This window comes from Mustelus asterias, unplaced genomic scaffold (genome assembly GCF_964213995.1).
Source record: "Mustelus asterias unplaced genomic scaffold, sMusAst1.hap1.1 HAP1_SCAFFOLD_359, whole genome shotgun sequence".
Classification (NCBI taxonomy): domain Eukaryota; kingdom Metazoa; phylum Chordata; class Chondrichthyes; order Carcharhiniformes; family Triakidae; genus Mustelus; species Mustelus asterias.
The window spans coordinates 416,542-437,505 of NW_027590318.1; the positions used below are offsets into that span (position 1 = coordinate 416,542).

Consider the following 20,964-nt stretch of genomic DNA (forward strand, 5'->3'; position numbering starts at 1 on the left):
TAATATCCCGCCCCATTGTTCTCAGGTTCTGATCCAGTATTGGAACATTACAGTCTATTTTTCAGATTCTGATCAATGATTGGAACATTACAGTCTGTTGTTCTCAAATTCTGATCCTTTATTGTAACATTACCGTCTATTGTTCTCAGATTCTGATCAGTGTTGAACACTGCAGTCTATTGTTTTCGGATTCTGTTCAATTATTCTAACATTGCACTCTCCTGTTCTCAGATTATGATCCTTTATTGGAACATTACAGTCTATTGCTCTCAGATTCTGATCCAGTATTGAAACTGTGCAGTCGATTGATTGATCTCAGGTTCTGATCCAGTATTGGAACATTACAGTCTATTGTTCAGATTCTGATCAATGATTGGAACATTGCAGTCTGTTATTCTCAAATTCTGATCCAGTATTGGAACATAGTAGTCCATTGTTCTCAGATTCTGATCCAGTATTGGAACATTACTGTCTATTGTTTTCAGATTCTGTTCAATTATTCTAACTCTGCAGTCTGTTGTTCACAGATTTTGATCCTTTATTGGAACAGTGCAGTCTATTGGTCTCAGGGTCTGACCCAGTATTGGAACATTGCAGTCGAATTTTCTCAGATTCTGAGCCAGTATTGTAAAATCCCAGTTTACTGTCTGTGTGGAGTTTGCACATTCTCCTCGTGTCTGCGTGGGTTTCCTCCGGGTGCTCCGGTTTCCTCCCACAGTCCAAAGATGTGCGGGTTAGGTTGATTGGCCAGGTTAAAATTGCCCCTGACATGCGTAGGTTAGAGGGATTAGCGGGTAAATATGTGAGGGTAGGGCCTGGGTGGGATTGTGGTCGGTGCAGACTCGATGGGCCGAATGGCCTCCTTCTGCACTGTAGGGTTTCTATGTTTCTATGTTTCTATTGTTCCCAGATTCTACTCCAGTATTTGAACATTACAGTCTATAGTTTTCAGTATCTGATCCGGTATTGGAACATTACAGAGTATTGTTCTCAGATTGTGATCCTTTAGTGCAACATTCCAGTCTCTTGTTCTCGGAGTCTGATGCAGTATTGAAACTTTGCAGTCTCTTGATCTCAGATTCTGATCCAGTATTGGAATATTACAGCCTATAGTTTTCAGATTCTGATCCGCTTTTGGAACATGGCAGCCTATTGTTCCCAGATTCTGATCCGTAATGGAACATTACACTGTATTGTTCTTAGATTCTGATCCAGTATAGAACATTACAGTGTATTGTTCTAAGATTCAGATCCATTAATGGAACATCCATTTCTATTGTTCCCAGATTCTGATCCACTTTTGGAACATGACAGCCTATTGTTCCCAGATTCTGATCCATAATGGAACATTACAGAGTATTGTTCTCAGATTCTAATCCAGTATTGGAACATTACAGTGTATTGTTCCCAGATTCTGTTCCATAATGGAACATTACAGTCGATTGTTCTTAGATTCTGATCCAGTATTGGAACATTGCAGTCCATTGTTCTCTGATTCTGGTCCAGTATTGTAAAATCCCGGTCCATTGTTCCCACATTCCAATCCAGTATTGGAACATTGCCGTCTCTTGTTCTCAGATTCTGATCCATTATTGGAACTTTGCAGCCTACTGTTCTCAGATTCTGATCAAGTATTGGAACATTGCAAGTCACAAATGGAAGGGTAGAGTGTGGTGGAAATAATTTTTAGAAGTTTGTCTATTTCAATGCCAGGAGGATTGTGGGGAAGGCGGATGAGCTGAAGGCGTGGATAGACACGTGGAAATATGACATTATAGCCATTAGTGAAACTTGGCTACAGGAGGGGCAGGACTGGCAGCTCAATGTTTCAGGGTTCCAATGTTTCAGGCGGGATAGAGGCAGAGGGATAAAAGGTGGGGGGGGTGGCATTGTTGGTCAGGAAAAATGTTACAGCGGTACTCAGGCAGGATCGATTAGGGAGCTTGTCTACAGAGGCCCTATGGGTGGAGCTGAGAAACAGGAAAGGTATGACCACATTAATGGACTTGTATTATAGACCACCCAATAGTCAGCGAGAATTGGAGGAGCAAATCAGCGGAGAGATAGCTGACAACTGCAAGAAACACAAAGTTGTGAAAGTAGGGGATTTTAATTTTCCACATATAGATTGGGACTCGCATACTGTTAAAGGTTTAGACGGGGTAGAGTTTGTAAAATGTGTTCAGGAAAATTTTCTACATCAGTATATAGAGGTGCCAACTAGAGAGGATGCAATATTGGATCTCCTATTGGGAAATGAGTTAGGGCAGGTGATGGATGTGAGTGTGAGGGAACACTTTGGATCCAGTGATCATAATGCCATTAGTTTCAACCTGATCGTGGATAAGGATAGATCTGGTGCTCGGGTTGAAGTTCTGAACTGGAAAAAGGCCAAATTTGATGAAATGAGAAGGGATCTGGGAAGTGTGGATTGGCACAGGCTGTTCTCTGGTAAGGATGTAAATGGAAAGGGGGAGGCCTTCAAAGGAGAAATTTTGAGAGTGCAGAGTTTGTATGTTCCTGTCAGGATTAAAGGCAAAGTAAATAGGAATAAGGAACCTTGGTTGTCGAGGGAGATTGTAACACTGATTAAGAGGAAGAGAGAGTTGTATGAAATGTACAGGCAGCAAGGAACAGATCAGATGCTCGAGGAGTATAAAAAGTGCAAGAAGCTACTTAAGAGGGAAATCAGGAGGGCTAAAAGAAGACATGAGGTTGCTTTGGCAGACAGAGTGAAGGAAAATCCAAAGAGCTTCTATAGGTATGTTAGGAGCAAAAGGATAGTGAGGGATAAAATTGGTCCTCTTGAAGACCAGAGTGGTCGACTGTGTATGGAACCAGAAGAGATGGGGGAGATACTAAATGGTTTCTTTGCATCCGTATTTACTGAGGAAACGGGCATGGAGTCTACGGAAATAGGGCAAACTGGTAGGGAGGTCATGGAACCTTTACAGATTAAAGGTGAGGAGGTGCTCGCTGCCTTGAGGCAAATCAGAGTGGATAAATCCCCAGGACCGGACAGGGTATTCCCACGGACCTTGAGGGAAGCTAGTGTTGAACTTGCAGGGGCCCTGGCAGACATATTTAAAATGTCAGTATTCACGGGGGAGGTGCCGGATGATTGGAGGGTGGCTCATGTCGTTCCGTTGTTTAAAAAAGGTTCCAAAAGAAATCCGGGAAATTATCGGCCAGTAAGTTTGACGTCGGTGGTGGGCAAGTTATTGGAACGTGTGATAAGGGATAGGATCTACAAATATTTGGATAGACAGGGACTTATTAGGGAGAGTCAACATGGCTTTGTGCGTGGTAGGTCATGTTTGACCAATCTATTAGAGTTTTTCGAGGAGGTTACCAGGAAAGTGGATAAAGGGAAGGCGGTGGATGTTGTCTACCTGGATTGCAGCAAGGCCATTGACAAGGTTCCTCATGGGAGGTTAGTTAGGAAGGTTCAGTCGCTAGGTATACATGGGGACGTAGTAAATTGGCGAAGATACTGGCTCAATGGAATAACCACAGTAAGAAGTTTAACAACACCAGGTTAAAGTCCAACAGGTTTATTTGGTAGCAAAAGCCACACAAGCTTTCGGAGCTGCAAGCCCCTTCTTCAGGTGAGTGGGAATTCTGTTCACAAACAGAGCATATAAAGACACAAACTCAATTTACACGAATAATGGTTGGAATGCGAATACTTACAACTAATCAAGTCTTTAAGAAACAAAACAATGTGAGTGGAGAGAGCATCAAGACAGGCTAAAAAGGTGTGTATTGTCTCCAGACAAGACAGCCAGTGAAACTCTGTGGGGGTTACAAATAGTGTGCCATGAACCCAATATCCCGGTTGAGGCCGTCCTCGTGTGTGCGGAACTTGGCTATCAGTTTCTGCTCAGCGACTCTGCGCTGTCGTGTGTCGCGAAGGCCGCCCTGGAGAACGCTGACCCGAATATCAGAGGCTGAATGCCCGTGACCGCTGAAGTGCTCCCCAACAGGAAGAGGACAGTCTTGCCTGGTGATTGTCGAGCGGTGTTCATTCATCCGTTGTCGCAGCATCTGCATAGTTTCCCCAATGTACCATGCCTCGGGACATCCTTTCTTGCAGCGTATCAGGTAGACAACGTTGGCCGAGTTGCAAGAGTATGTACCGTGTACCTGGTGGATGGTGTTCTCACGTGAGATGATGGCATCTGTGTCGATGATCCGGCACGTCTTGCAGAGGTTGCTGTGGCAGGGTTGTGTGGTGTCATGGTCACTGTTCTCCTGAAGGCTGGGTAGTTTGCTGCGGACAATGGTCTGTTTGTGGTTGTGCGATTGTTTGAAGGCAAGAAGTGGGGGTGTGGGGATGGCCTTGGCGAGATGTTCGTCTTCATCAATGACATGTTGAAGGCTCCGGAGGAGATGCCATAGCTTCTCCGCTCCGGGGAAGTACTGGACAACGAAGGGTACTCTGTCCACTGTGTCCCGTGTTTGTCTTCTGAGGAGGTCGGTGCGGTTTTTCGCTGTGGCGCGATGGAACTGTTGATCAATGAGTCGAGCGCCATATCCTGTTCTTATGAGGGTACCTTTCAGCGTCTGGAGGTGTCTGTTGCGATCCTCCTCATCCGAGCAGATCCTGTGTATACGGAGGGCTTGTCCGTCGGGGATGGCTTCTTTAACGTGTTTAGTGTGGAAGCTGGAGAAGTGGAGCATCGTGAGGTTATCCGTGGGCTTGCGGTACAGTGAGGTGCTGAGGTCCTTCATGGAGATGCGTGTGTCCAAGAATGCAACCGATTCCGGAGAGTAGTCCATGGTGAGTCTGATGGTGGGATGGAACTTGTTGATGTCATCATAGAGTTGTTTCAGTGATTGTTCACCATGAGTCCAAAGGAAGAAAATATCATCGCTGTATCTAGTGTTTAGCATCGGTTGAAGATCCCGTGCGGTGAAGAAGCCTTGTTCGAACCTGTGCATGAAGATGTTGGCATATTGAGGTGCGAATTTGGTCCCCATGGCTGTTCCGTGTGTCTGGATGAAGAACTGGTTGTTGAAGGTGAAGATATTGTGGTCCAGGATGAAGAGGATGAGATGTAAAATTGCATCTGGAAACTGGCAGTTGTTGGCGCTGAGCACTGAGGCCGTTGCAGCAATGCCATCGTCATGGGGGATGCTGGTGTAGAGTGCCGAGACATCCATTGTGACGAGGAGTGCTCCTGGTTCAACTGCTCCATGTGTGCCGAGTTTCTGTAGGAAGTCCTTCGTGTCACGACAAAAGCTGGGGGTTCTTTGTACAATGGGTTTCAGGATGCCCTCGACATAGCCGGAGAGGTTCTCGCACAGGTTCCCATTGCCCGATACGATGGGACGGCCGGGTGTGTTTGCCTTGTGTATCTTCGGGAGGCAGTAGAGATCTCCAACACGGGGAGTACGTGGGATTGCTGTTTGTCATTTTCATAAATGACCTGGATGAGGAAGTGGAGGGATGGGTTGGTAAGTTTGCTGACGACACCAAGGTAGGTGGTGTTGTGGATAGTTTGGAGGGATGTCAGAAGTTGCAGCGAGACATAGATAGAATGCAAAACTGGGCGGAGAAGTGGCAGATGGACTTCAACCCGGATAAGTGTGTGGTGATCCATTTTGGCAGATCCAATGGGATGAAGCAGCAGTATAATATGAAGGGTACCATTCTTAGCAGTGTAGAGGATCAGAAGGACCTTGGGGTCCGGGTCCATAGGACTCTTAAATCGGCCTCGCAGGTGGAGGATGCGGTCAAGAAGGCGTACGGCGTACTGGCCTTCATTAATCAAGGGATTGAGTTTAGGAGTCGGGAGATAATGCTGCAGCTTTATAGGACCCTGGTTAGACCCCACTTGGAGTACTGCGCGCAGTTCTGGTCACCTCATTACAGGAAAGATGTTGAAGCCATTGAAAGGGTGCAGAGGAGATTTACAAGGATGTTGCCTGGATTGGGGGGCATGCCTTATGAGGATAGGTTGAGGGAGCTTGGTCTCTTCTCCCTGGAGAGACGAAGGATGAGTGGTGACCTGATAGAGGTTTACAAGATGTTGAGAGGTCTGGATAGGGTAGACTCTCAGAGGCTATTTCCAAGGGCTGAAATGGTTGCTACGACAGGACACAGGTTTAAGGTGCTGGGGGGTAGGTACAGAGGAGATGTCAGGGGTAAGTTTCTCACTCAGAGGGTGGTGGGTGAGTGGAATCGGCTGACGTCGGTGGTGGTGGAGGCAAACTCGTTGGGGTCTTTTAAGAGACTTCTGGATGAGTACATGGGATTTAATGGGATTGAGGGCTATAGATAGGCCTAGAGGTGGGGATGTGATCGGCGCAACTTGTGGGCCGAAGGGCCTGTTTGTGCTGTGGCTTTCTATGTTCTATGAGAGCACGGAGGGTGTTCTGAAGGTCCGGATCAAAGGTCTTGATCACAGTGTTGAGTTGACGGGTGTGTTCTTTGGTCGGATCTGTCAGTAACTGTCTGTAGTGTTCCTCGTTGTTTAGTTGTCGGTACACTTCTTTGCAGTAATCCGTTCTGTTCAGTATGACGATGGCTCCTCCTTTGTCTGCTGGTTTGATGACAATGTTGTGGTTGGTCTTGAGAGCGTGGATGGCGTTACGTTGTGCTTGGGTGATGTTCGGGGCTGTCTTGTGAGTGCGGCTGATGAATTTGGTGTTGACGCACATCCTGACGGCTTGGGCATACATGTCAAGTCGAGGGCAGCGGCCTTCCGGAGGAGTCCAATTCGACTCTTTCCTCTTCGGATGCACTGCGGATCTCTCTGTCGGCTGTTCCGGTTCATTGGCTGTCCCATTGTGTTCGTTGTTGGCCTCTTGGGGTTTGTGGAAGAACTCCCTCAGCCTCATTCGCCTGATGAATTCCTCTATGTCTGCTGCGAGAATGATGGGGTCTATTTTGGTGGTGGGGCAAAAATTAAGCCCTCGGCTGAGAACTTCGATTTCATCTGGTTGAAGTGTGTGGTCCGATAAGTTGACAATGGACTTCCCTGCAGTGGTGCTGTTTTCTACTGTGGTACCGGGGGAGGCTTGGTTGCTGCTGGTGGTGATGCCGAGTTTCTCAAGTTTTCTGTTCTTGGTGTGCATGTAGATGGTGTAGTTCCTTTGTCTCGTCTGCTTGGCAGAGTTTCGCAGCTGGTCTGCATCCTGAGTGCAAGTTGAGAATATGGACTCTATCTTGGTTTCCAGTCTACGGCGTTTGCTGTAGAGTTGGTGTATGAGGTGGTTGAGGAGGGTGAGAGAGGTGCGACAGCAAAGTCTCTCAGTGTCGTCTGTGTTATAGGTTGACCTGAGTGGGTTCGTGATCCGTAGTCCTTTCGGTATTTTGTCTGTTTTCTTGCATCTTTGTAGAAACTTGATGTCTGTGTCGATATGCGCGATCTTCTTGGAGATCCTCTCCACTTGGAGCTGGCAGTTTGCGGTGTCTATGGTAGTCATGATGTGGAGATGCCGGCGTTGGACTGGGATAAACACAGTAAACCTTCTAACTGTGTTTACCCCAGTCCAACGCCGGCATCTCCACATCAATGGAATAAGCCAGAGAGTGGTTGTGGAGGATTGCTTCTCTGAGTGGAGGCCTGTGACTAGTGATGTGCCGAAGGGATCGGTGTTGGGTCCATTGTTGTTTGTCATCTATATCAATGATCTGGATGATAATGTGGTCAATTGGATCAGCAGGTTTGCTGATGATACAAAGATTGGAGGTGTAGTGGACAGTGAGGAAGGTTTTCAAAGCTTGCAGAGGGATTTGGACCAACTAGAAAAATGGGCTGAAAAATGGCAAATGGAATTTAACGCAGACAAGTGTGAGATATTGCACTTTGGAAGGACAAACGAAAGACGAACGTACAGGGTAAATGGTAGGGCTCTGAAGAGTGCAGTTGAACAGAGGGATCTGGGAATACAGGTACAGAATTCCCTAAAAGTGACGTCACAGGTGGATCGGGTCGTAAAGAGTGCCTTTGGTACATTGGCCTTTATAAATCGGAGTATCGAGTATAAAAGTTGGAGTGGTACGGTAAGGTTATATAAGGCATTGGTGAGGCCGAATTTGGAGTATTGTGCACAGTTTTGGTCACCTAGTTACAGGAAGGATGTAAATAAGATTGCAAGAGTGCAGAGAAGGTTCACAAGGATGTTGCCGGGACTTGAGAAGCTGAGTTACAGAGAGAGATTGAATAGGTTGGGACTTTATTCCCTGGAGTGTAGAAGATGGAGGGGAGATTTGATAGAGGTGTACAAGATTTTGCTGGGTATAGATAGAGTGAATGCAAGCAGGCTTTTTCCGCTGAGGCTAGGGGAGAAAAAAACCAGAGGGCATGGGTTAAGGGTGAAAGGAGAAAAGTTTAAAGGGAATATTAGGGGGGGCTTCTTCACGCAGAGAGTGGTGGGAGTGTGGAATGAGCTGCCGGATAAAGTGGTAAATGCGGGGTCACTTTTAACATTTAAGAAAAACTTGGCGGGTTCATGGATGAGAGGGGTGTGGAGGGATATGGTCCAAGTGCAGGTCAGTGGGACTAGGCATAAAATGGTTCGGCACAGACAAGAAGGGCCAAAAGGCCTGTTTCTGAGCTGTAATTTTCTATGGTTCTATGCAGTCCGTTTTTCTCTGATTGTGGTCCAGTATTGGAAAATCCCGGTACATTGTTCCCACCTTCCAATCCAGTATTGGAATATTGCCCTCTCTTGTTCTCATATTCTGATCCATTATTGGAACTTTGCAGACTATTGATCTCAGATTCTGATCCAGTATTCGAACATTACAGTGTACTGTTCTCAGATTTTGTTCCAGTGTTGGAACATTTCAGTCTATTGTTCTCAGATTCTGATCCATTATTGGAACATTGCAGTTGATTGTTCTCAGAATCTGATCCGTTATTAGAACATCCCGGTCAATTTTTCCGACATTGCCGTCCATTATTGGAACATGATGGACTATTGTTCTCGGATTCTGATCCATTATTGGAAAATTGCAGTCTATTTTTCTCATAATCTGATTCATTATTGGAGCATCCCGGTCCATTGTTCCCACATTGTCATCCATTATTGGAACACTACAGGATGTTGTTCTCAGATTCTCATCCATTATTGGATAATCCCTTTCCATTGTTCCCAGACTTTGGACCAGTATTGGAACATTACAGTCTAATATTCTCCGATTCTGGCCCAGTATTGGAACATTGCAGTCTATTGTTGTCAGATTCTGACCCAGTATTGGAACATTCCGGTCCATTGTTCTCAGATTCTGATCCAGTATTGGAACATTACAGTCTATTGTTCAGATTCTGATCAACGATTAACATTGCAGTCTCTTGTTCTCAGATTCTGCTCCAAAATTGGAATATGAAGAATATGGAATATGGAGAATATGGAATATGGAGAACTGGCCCAGTAGTGCAAAAGGGTAAGGAAAGGAGGGTAGTGCTAATTGGGGACTCTACGGTGAGGGGGTCAGATAGGCGTTTTTGCGGACACAGACGGGACTCTCGGATGGTGGTTTGCCTCCCTGGTGCAGGGGTCCGGGATGTCTCTGGTCGAGTCCCAGAAATCCTGAAGGGGGAGGGAGAGGAGCCGAAGGTCGTGATGCATATAGGTACTGCTGACATAGGTAGGGAGAGGGAAGGGGTCATGAAAAGAGAATATAGGGAGTTAGGTAGACAGCTGAGAAAGAGGAATGCAAAGGTAGTAATCTCGGGATTGCTGCCTGTGCCGCGAGAGAGTGAGAACAGGAATCGGTGGAGAATGAATGCGTGGCTGAGGGACTGGAGCAAGGGACAAGGATTTGGGTACTTGGATCATTGGGACCTCTTTAGGGGCAGGTGTGACCTGTTTAAAAAAGACGGGTGGCACTTGAATCCCAGGGGGACCAATATCCTGGCGGGAAGGTTGGCTAAGGCTACTGGAGAGACTTTAAACTAGAAAGGTTGGGGGGAGGGAATCGAAATGAGGGGACTGAGAGCGAGGAGGTTAGCTCGCAAATAGATAAGGAATGTAGACAGGGTAAGAGGGAGGTTAGACGAGTGATGGAGAAGGGAAGTGCTCAGGATGAAGGTCTGAGATGTGTCTATTTTAATGCCAGGAGTGTAGTGAATAAAGTGGATGAGCTTAGAGCGTGGATTGCTGCTTCGAATTGTGATGTGGTGGCCATTACGGAGACTTGGATGTCTCAGGGACAGGACTGGGTGCTTCAGGTGCCGGGTTTTAGATGTTTCAGGAAGGACAGGGAGGGAGTCAAGAGAGGGGGGGGATTGGCACTGTTGATCAGGGATAGTGTCACGGCTGTAGAGAAGGTGGACGCCGTGGAGGGATTGACTACGGAGTCTCTGTGGGTGGAGGTTAGGAACAGGAAGGGGTCGGTAACTTTGCTGGGTGTTTTCTATAGGCCGCCCAATAGTAACAGAGATGTTGAGGAGCAGATGGGGAAACAGATCCTGGAGAGATGTAGGAATAACAGAGTTGTCGTGATGGGAGATTTTAATTTCCCAAACATAGATTGGAATATCCCTAGGGCTAGGGGTTTGGATGGAGAGGAGTGTGTTAGGTGTGTCCAGGAGAGTTTCCTGACACAGTATGTGGATAAGCCTACTAGAGGAGAGGCTGTACTTGATCTGGTGCTGGCTAATGAACCTGGACAGGTGGAGGATCTCTCGGTGGGTGAGCATCTTGGGGATAGCGATCATAATTCTATCTCCTTCACGATAGCATTGGAAAGAGATAGGATCAGGCAGGCTAGGAAAGTGTTTCTCTGGAGTAAAGGGAAATACAGTGTCATCAGGGAGGAAATTAGACGGGTAAATTGGAAGGAGGCATTCTTGGGGAAAAGTACCGAAGGAAAGTGGAGGATTTTCAAGGAATGTTTGTCTGGAGCTCTGCATGACAACGTTCCGATGAGACAGGGGGTTGTTGGTAGGGTACGGGAACCGTGGTGCACGAAGGTTGTGATGAACCTGGTGAATAAGAAAAGAGAGGCGTACAGAAGGTTCAGAGAGCTAGGAGGTGTTAAGGATTTAGAGGAGTATACGGGATGTAGGAAGGAGCTTAAGAAGGAAATTAGGAGAGCGAGAAGGGGTCACGAGAAGACCTTGGCGGGTAAGATTAAGGAGAATCCCAAGGCTTTCTACAAATATGTCAAGAGTAAAAGGATGAGATGTGAAGGCATAGGACCCTTAAAAGGTGAAGGGGGAAAAGTTTGTGCGGAACCGTTAGAAATGGCGGAGGTGCTTAATGAATACTTTACCTCGGTATTCACGGTGGAAAGGGATCTGGGTGGTTGTACTGCTGGTTTGCGGTGGACAGAAAGGATCGAGCATGTGGACATAAAGAAAGAGGATGTGTTGGAACTATTGAATGGCATCAAGGTTGGTAAGTCGCCGGGACCGGATGGGATGTACCCCAGGTTACTGTGGGAGGCGAGGGAGGAGATTGCGGAGCCTTTGGCGATGATCTTTGCATCGTCGATGGAGACGGGAGAGGTTCCGGAGGATTGGAGGATTGCAGATGTGGTCCCTATATTCAAGAAAGGGAACAGGGACAGCCCGGGAAATTACCGACCGGTGAGTCTAACCTCAGTGGTTGCTAAGTTGATGGAGAGGATCCTGAGAGACAGGATTTATGATCATCTGGAGAAGTTTAGTATGATCAAAAGTAGTCAGCACGGCTTTGTCAAGGGCAGGTCGTGCCTTACGAGCCTGGTTGAGTTCTTTGAAAATGTGACCAAACACATTGACGAAGGAAGAGCAGTGGATGTGGTCTATATGGACTTCAGCAAGGCGTTCGATAAGGTCCCCCATGCAAGACTTCTTGAGAAAGTGAGAGGGCATGGGATTCAAGGGGCTGTTGCCTTGTGGATCCAGAACTGGCTTGCCTGCAGAAGGCAGAGAGTGGCTGTGTTGGGGTCTTTCTCTGCATGGAGGTCAGTGACCAGTGGAGTGCCCCAGGGATCTGTTCTGGGACCCTTGCTGTTTGTCATTTTCATAAATGACCTGGATGAGGAAGTGAAGGGATGGGTTGGTAAGTTTGCTAACGACACCAAGGTAGGTGGTGTTGTGGATAGTTTGGAGGGATGTCAGAAGTTGCAGCGAGACATCGATAGAATGCAAGACTGGGCGGAGAAGTGGCAGATGGACTTCAACCCGGATAAGTGTGTAGTGATCCATTTTGGCAGATCCAATGGGATGAAGCAGCAGTATAATATGAAGGGTACCATTCTTAGCAGTGTAGAGGATCAGAAGGACCTTGGGGTCCGGGTCCATAGGACTCTTAAATCGGCCTCGCAGGTGGAGGATGCGGTCAAGAAGGCATACGGCGTACTAGCCTTCATTAATCGAGGGATTGAGTTTAGGAGTCGGGAGATAATGCTGCAGCTTTATAGGACCCTGGTTAGACCCCACTTGGAGTACTGCGCGCAGTTCTGGTCACCTCATTACAGGAAAGATGTTGAAGCCATTGAAAGGGTGCAGAGGAGATTTACAAGGATGTTGCCTGAATTGGGGGGCATGCCTTATGAGGATAGGTTGAGGGAGCTTGGTCTCTTCTCCATGGAGAGACGAAGGATGAGAGGTGACCTGATAGAGGTTTACAAGATGTTGAGAGGTCTGGATAGGGTAGACTCTCAGAGGCTATTTCCAAGGGCTGAAATGGTTGCTACGAGAGGACACAGGTTTAAGGTGCTGGGGGGTAGGTACAGAGGAGATGTCAGGGGTAAGTTTTTCACTCAGAGGGTGGTGGGTGAGTGGAATCGGCTGACGTCGGTGGTGGTGGAGGCAAACTCGTTGGGGTCTTTTAAGGGACTTCTGGATGAGTACATAGGATTTAATGGGATTGAGGGCTATAGATAGGCCTAGAGGTAGGGATATGATCAGCGCAACTTGTGGGCCGAAGGGCCTGTTTGTGCTGTGGCTTTCTATGTTCTATGTTCTATCTACTGTAACGCTGTTCTTTTCTCAGATATGAGCACCATTATTTTGTTTAATCAGTTTTTTGCTATGGAACGTATTACTTTATTTTGGAAAGTGAAAGATGTTTTCTTATATTTTAAAGAAATTGTGGAAAGTTGTATTCGGTATCATGACTTATTTGTCGATCACAATCAATCCACAGTTTCAGCACAGCACAGACAATGAAGTTAACATTCTAGTTTGATTATTTACCCTGTATCTCCCAGAAATAGAATCTGATTCCTCTTGAACAGCGTGTTCTGGGGCCAAGTTTCAATTTACAGTATTATGTGCTCATTAATTCAAATTTTTCAATGCCTTATGGTCTCAAATTTATATTGTGTTGTATATTTTTGAATGATTGCTTCATGTTTAATTTCTGTCACACTTCAATAAAAATTCAGCCTTATTTCATGCCAAAAAAATCCTCTTTCAGATCACTCCATTCACGTTTTCAGGGAAAGTGAAATACTAAAATGCCAATGAGATACATTTAAAATGTCCACAACACGTATTCCACTGTAGGAAACGCTGCTGTCTACTTAAATCCAGACTATTGCTACGGACAATTCTGTGGCAATTTCCAATTAAAGGTGTTTTGTAAGTGTTTTGAGTGATATGTTGTTGCCATAAAAGCAAGGGGGAACACCATTGCCTTGTCTGAATTATCCACTTGAGCAGACGTTCAAGAAAACGCATTAATGTCTAAATAGAAAGGGAAAATCTCGGACAACATCCTCAGCACTGAACTGGGAGATCAGCTGAGACTCTATACTCAAGTCTCTACAATGAGACTTAAACAGAAGATAGACTGACACAAAGGTAAGAGTGCTTAACAGAAGGCAGGACGAGAGTTTACAATGTTTTGACTCTGATTAAATTAAAGCTTCTTTTTCTTATTACTCAGAGTTTGTCAAAATCAGATTGTAAGTCGAATCAAATACAATTAGCACGGCTGATTCCGTGTGATGGGCCCCTGCGCTAGTTTACCAGACAGGCCTCAAATTCGGATGATAACCGTTTCAGTTATACATAATCTGCTAGGATAAGAGCTCACTGTTGTTACATTAGAGTATACTCTGCTGTGTGAGAATGTAACTGCGGGGTGTGGGACACCCGCCTCCCCAGCACAGCTCAATGGCTGAAACTGACAATCTAATTATTTAAGCTGAATCTTGTGAGAAATACAGTTGAACACTTTTGAACAGGCTGTTGTGGTGCCTGGGTTCAATTTACAGAAAAAAATGTTCGATCTCATTCAAATTTGTCTTTTTGCATGATCGCTTAATTTGGAAACTGAAGTATTTTAACTCATTTGTTTTAATAAAACAAATTTTGGAGTGTACCTTTCGTAGTTCTATCAAATTTTGAAAGGTAATCATCCGCGCCCGATCGAGAAAAAAAAAACACCATTAAATTTCATGCCATTTATTTCGTGGCGGAATTTCACCAGCTTAACTTCAATGAGATACATTTAAAATCCCTGTATCAACTATTGTACTGTAGGAAAAGTTGAAGTCAGTTTAAACTATATGTGCTGCTCCGTGCAACAGTTTGATAACGGCCACCTGAGACCACTTTTGCGATGATATTTGAGCGGCAGATATTAAACAGTCCAGCCGGGTTATTCCCCTGCCTTGTTCGAGTGCTCCTTATGAACGGACAATGGGACATTTGCGTTAAGGTCTTGTCCAGAAGCGGGGACCTCAGACAATGCAGCACACACTCCGATCTGAACTGAGATATCTCTCGAGAAATTGTGCTCAAGTCTGTAGAACGAGACTTTGAAAACAGACTGATACAATGATATTAAACTGAGAGTGCCAACAATGAGCCAACTTTCACCGTTTCCCTTTTACTGGCAGCTTTCAATAGTTACTTTCCATCGATACAAATATGTGTTATGCTCTCTGTTGAATTGTGTCAGTCTTAGATTTGACACCCAGTCCAACCCCATTGATTATGTGACTTTGAACTCTGCAGTTCTTTTCCAGGCACAACAGACTAAAATACTGATCCTCCCCACTTACTGTGAACCAAATGTTATAGAATTGGAGCGTCATTTTATTACGCAGAATGTAATGTGCTGTGGAGTAAGAGATAATGCACTTAGTGTGGGCTCTCGGCATATATTTTATTTCTATGAATTTTGACACACAGTGGTGGTGTCTGTTCAGAAATCTCTGTGACAGAAATATGTGTGACGATCCAATTGTTACATACCTAACTGATATGTCCAGTACATATATTCATGATTGCATGTACTTTGAATTGCACATTTGTAAAAATGCTTTGATGAATATGCTGTATTTGCACAGTATTATAGGCTTCCTTCCGAGGGCGAGTCTGTTTGTTTGAGTTCCAATGCAGATTGCTCAGTTTCCTTGCTCACTATTGTCAGATCGTGTTTGGTGGCATTTATTACTCAACCAATAATTTAAAAATATACTGTTTAACTGACGGGATATCGCTGTCACAACATTTATGCTTTTCACGAATTGTACATCATGGAATATTAACTAACTGGATCAAAAAACTACGCTTCATGTGGGGAAGGGAATTCCATAGATTATTTTGCACGGGTTCAGAAACTTATTTTATTGAGAAATAGATGGGAAAAATACCCGCGTGAGTTCAGTCGGTAGCATGTGCTGGTTTGGTTGATGTTCTGCATTCAGGGAGTTAACTTTCCCTCCACACTCCACATTTTAACAACTTTGCTTCCTGCACGATGTGTTCGGGTTTGCAGTTCCTGTCTATTATGCATCTGAAAGAGTCGTAGTGGCAGCAAAAATGGGCTGCAGTCCGTAAAATGTTAAAATCTAATATTCACATTTGCAAAATTAGAATGTTGCTTAATCAGTTCCAATGAATTATATAATGCAAAAGTATTGCCTATGACAAAATTAGGTAAATTATCTCTCTTGCTGCTGTTGAAATTTCGAATAGAATTTTCCAAGATTTGTTTTAAGCATGAGTTTTGCCATTAAAGTAAACAATTTCACTCTTCACCTCATGGCAGAAGGAAAGAAATCATTCATTTTTGTCAAATATGCCCATTTAAAATACTGATTCCACTCAGCAAGCGGCGGAGTGAATGGACACGGAATGTAGCATGTACTTGGCAGTTTACTCCTGCGTTTGTCTGAAATGCATGTTGCACCATGAATCGTTTTTACCAATCGACAGCTGATCAAAATCAATGAACATGAAAAGTGCGCATTTAATTCCGATGAATGATCATCTGTAGCGAATATGGAACAGTTTGTGTCGAGGAAAATTCACAACTTAATACGTATGTAGTGTTATTTGACTTTCAGCTCTACCGTTTGAAATAGGCGATTTTATTTCCCATTTTCCTTGCCGTCAGCCTGGAGGGGGATTTATCCTCTTGCGATTTCCAGACAGATAGGAAGAGAGAGAGAGAGCTCAGTGTCAGAATATTGCGAGTTCTAAATCAGAATCCAGGGGGAAAACTGCAGCTGTGCCGACTCCTCCCACACCAACCATTCTGTCAATGGGATTTCAAACTAGAATTTTCGTGTGGCGCAGGGAATTAAAGTTATTAATTTAAAATCACTTGCACTGAATTTAGAATATTCAGAAAAAGTATGCTGCAGATATGTATTCAGGGGAGGAAGGAAAAAATAGCTTTCTTGCTATTAAATATTAAGACTGACATAGCAGCGAGAACATTCAAAATAATACCACTGATTTCACGTACATGGATTGCATGAACAATTATGTCTGGTTATTGATGGCCTCCAACATTCTGAACTATATCATTCAATGGCATCTTTTATTTCATATATTTTTATGTTCAGTTCTTTCCGATAATTAATCGTCTTCACAGACTCTTTGTTAATGGCCCATATCACTTTGGCCATACGTTTTTTTCTGTATCACCTTACATAATGGCCAATATCTTTTCTGTATGTCTTATCAAAATTTCACAATCTCTGGAGATAAACTTGTTTGCTAGCCTAAAGTTGACGGAATAGGTTAGGAATGACATTATCATTGATTTCAATTATATCCGCAGCATGAATTAGATCTGTGCCTTACTCCTGCTCATATTTCTTATGTTCATTAGTCTCTGCTCACTTGTTAGGTATTTACATTATGTCGTGCAGTAAAACGGAATTCATGGTTACAGTTATAGTGATCAGAGTTTTCTGATTTTACAACCAGGAAAATATTTATTCAGTCAAGAGCTGATTATTTGAATACATAATTATTGAAAGTTATGTGATTCGTACAACTGGTCATATTTGTATAGTGTGTGTTCCTTTTGGCCAGTATTTTAACATTGTCTCAAATGTATGGTTAAAAGTAACGTTCTCAGGACATCCAGCAAAACAATATTTAACAGGGAGCTGCTCGAATCCGAATTGAAAAACATGAATGTAAAACAACACAGTAACCATGTGCTCTAATCAAAAGATCACAACAGAGCTAACTTCTGAATTGTCCGAATCTATCCTTCTCTTTTCAGAAATGTCCTGTTTTAATAAACATAATTTCCAACATTTTACATCAGCCTTAAATATTCTTCTTTTTCATTGTATTTTGTTGGCGATTATAATCAGTTCCAGCACCACTTTTACTGACACCTATTGATTTTAGTTGACAAATACTCTTAGTTCCAAATAACAGGAAGCATTGATGTTTCAGAGTCGCTGTAGGTTAATGAGAGCAGAGAATGCCAGTGAGCGAATTAGAACCATAGAAACCATACAGTGCAGAAAGAGGCCATTCGGCCATCGAGTCTGTACCGACCGCAATCCCACCCAGGCCCTATCCCCATATCCCGCCCGCTAATCCCTCTAACCTACGCAACTCAGGACACTAGGGCCATTTTTTTTAAGCATGGCCAATCAACCTCACCCGCACATCTTTGGACTGTGGGAGGAAACCCGGACCAAATCCACGCAGAGACGAGCACATGCAAACCCGGACCAAATCCACGCAGAGACGAGGAGAGTGTGCAAACTCCACACAGACTTTGATCCAAGCCGGGAATCGAACCCAGGTCCCTGGAGCTGTGAAACAGCAGTGCTAACCAGTGTGCTACCGTGTCGCCCGTGAGTCTTTGAGTATCAGCAGCCGCAATAAGGCCAACTGAAATTTGAATTGATTAGCAATCAAGCAGCAAATCAAGCTATTTATCTAAATGGTCATGGGCTGCAAGTATTAGCGAAGGAGAATATGAAAAGTCAAATATATTGAAGAATCCTCCCAGAACTGTTAACATTCTGAACATTATCCCGAATATAATTAAATGTTACTCGCTGTAGATTCTAATATCGTATTACAGCAAAAATATGTTCTTTTTCGGTCATTGACTACCATCAGGGATAATTGGTCAATGGTATTCAGAATTAAAAACTGTAATATCGTCTTTTAAATGTCATTATTCTCTGCAGGGATGGCAACACTATGGTGTTTCAGTCGACTCTTCCAAAATGAAAAGCCCAAACGCAACCGCATTTGCACTGTTCAAACAAGAGACCCAACCACAGACACGACAAAGAGAGACTGTACCAAGTTATCAGTGTGTATCTGTGAAAACAATTCGCCTTCTTCTATCACATTACCAATGTTGGATTTCTGCAGGAATTGTATATATTGTTTCATGCGAATCTAATGAAATCACAGATGCCACTTCTGCAAAGTGAAGGGATTTTTTTTCCACAGCCATTTGGTGTATTTAAATGAAACCTTCACTCATTCCGAGCCTGGGCAAACTCCAACTCTCAGCATTTCATTACAGGCGGACCCGGAAACAGTCAACGTCGAGGTAATTGCCCTTTATTTACACATTATCTGATTCTATCATTTCCAATCCAGATCATTACATCCAGAGACTGGCCGAGAATCTCAGTGCATTTCTGGTCAGTAAACAGCGCCCCTGCCCTTTAGCAATCACAAGAAGAGAGGCTCGTCCGGGCATTTCCGGAAGGTGTGTCATCCCAGTTGAGGGACTGCTGTTATGTTCATGCATAGTGACAATTGAGGTGGTTCCCTTCAGTGCAGAGGTTGTAGGGTTCTCTTCACTCACACGACTGTCTCTGACAAAAGGGCTATGCTTTCTATCTCAGCAACATTGACGTGCAGACAAGAAGGTCACACACCAGCCTTTCTTATTGACTGCCAGAGACAGGTGCATTTCAGCATTCACTCCGGGCCCAAGCATTCCTGGGACTCTGAGAACGGTTTTCTATCAATCAGTGCCAATCAAGGTGATTAAGAGCACTGTCACCCTGCTCGTCCCGTTCCCCGTCAGCTCTCCTTGGAATACAGAATAAATTCCGGGCCCACAGCGACCAAGATTCTTCTTGAGCAGCTGCCTTGGCGGAATCTTCTCTCTGACTCCTGGTACCTGCTCACTCACGTGGTTTCCATATATTTATCTTTCTATTGTTTCATGTTTCAAATTAATTTCGTCCTTTATTGCGAACCTAGGATAGTCCAACTGGCAGATTGATTCTTCATTATAATCGTGAATGTGTTGTCCCTGTGCTGGGAGACTGGGGGTTTAACTGGTTTTGAATCTTGCTATCATTTGTACTGGACAGAAAAACTACGACTGGTGAGCGGGATCAGTGAATGCGTTGGGAGATTGGAGATTCGCTACTTAGGGCAGTGGGGGACTGTGGAAGATTCTCCCTGGGACCTGGCAGATGCTGCTGTTGTGTGTCGGGAGCTCGGCTGTGGGACTGCACTCTCTGCTCCCCGTGGGGCTTACTTTGGCGAAGGATCCGGATACATTGTGACCTACAATGTTCAGTGCAGAGGGAACGAGAACGCCCTGCGGAAATGTCAGTCAGGTGGATGGTCGCGATATGACTTGTCACATTCCTATGATGCCTCTGTCATCTGCTCAGGTATTTACTTTTCTGCTTTCTCCATGTTTTATTTTCCCGACGACGAGGGAACTAACCTGGAACTGTCCGTCACCAGAAATGGAATGATAGTCATTGTCCAATTTGTCAGCGCATACTCATGTTGCATTCATATTAGAATGAACAAACCCCTCTGTAAGCAGTACGTAAATATTTGTCCTTTACCGCTCATCACGTCGTCCAGTGAAGTTTTCCCGAAAGCCACAGCCGCTGAGCTAGATTGCGGGGAATGTCACAATCACAGTTTAAATTTCCATTCGCGAAGCCAGCAGCCGCTCCCAGGCATTGATCAACCAAAAGTTCTTGGTTGCATTGGCCGTTTGTGGTGCGTCTGATCGCGTACATGAAGGTGAAGTCGGCCAAGGAAGTTTCTGAGCTCCAATGGATCAGCAGTTAGTATGGGTAGCTGAGAATGAAGAGACATAGTAAGATGCAAATTTCATGATATATTGATTCGCATTTGAATATTTATGCCGTGCACTCAGAGATGGAAACACAGATTGGTCATAAGAAACACAGACACGTCCCTGGGACAGATTGAGAAAGAAAACACAATTCATCAGTGTCCCTGACCCACATTGCTCTCCCGGCCTCACTCACAGTTGATTCGTTGGCGATTTACAAAATGTATATTAAGTGGGATGTGACTACGTAAACGGAAATGACGTTTGCTGATCAACTGCTTGTGTATTTTGTGAATAATTTTCCAGTGGAATGCTTATGAACATTCGTAAGTCTCTCTTTAAGCACATAGCCACATTGAAGCTGACAATCCATACATCTTTTGCACACCTATCTTCCATTGTCCCAACCGAATGTCTTCAGTTACCTATCCGATTTCGCGCTGATTTGGCAGATTCCGAATGTCCCAAACAAATCCTTCTAATTTCTCTCCACTGCATATTCTCGGGGTGTGAACAGAATGACCATTTGTCCCACAGAATAGAGATGGCCAATTCCTATCTGAGTTTGATGGGATTCCCTTGTTTGCAATAACTTCCTAATATTAAATCTCATCAGGTTCCACAAACACAGCCAGGTGACAGGAATGTACAGTTGAAATGTTGAAATCGGACAGTTTATTAAGCATGTGTCGGAAAGATAAAAGGCCAAGTTTCTGTTAGCAT

At 44.5% G+C, this 20,964-nt stretch overlaps 1 protein-coding gene across 1 annotated transcript in view; it reads left to right on the plus strand.

The window, feature by feature from the left end:
* The first annotated feature begins 16,187 nt into the window (after window positions 1-16,187).
* Window positions 16,188-20,964, plus strand: part of LOC144486475 (scavenger receptor cysteine-rich type 1 protein M130-like) — a 37,257-nt gene continuing 32,480 nt past the window's right edge. Inside the window, exons 1-2 of the mRNA XM_078204517.1 lie at window positions 16,188-16,227; window positions 19,511-20,155. Of these exons, the coding sequence (XP_078060643.1) occupies window positions 16,188-16,227; window positions 19,511-20,155 (685 nt within the window). The remainder of the gene's footprint in view (window positions 16,228-19,510; window positions 20,156-20,964) is intronic.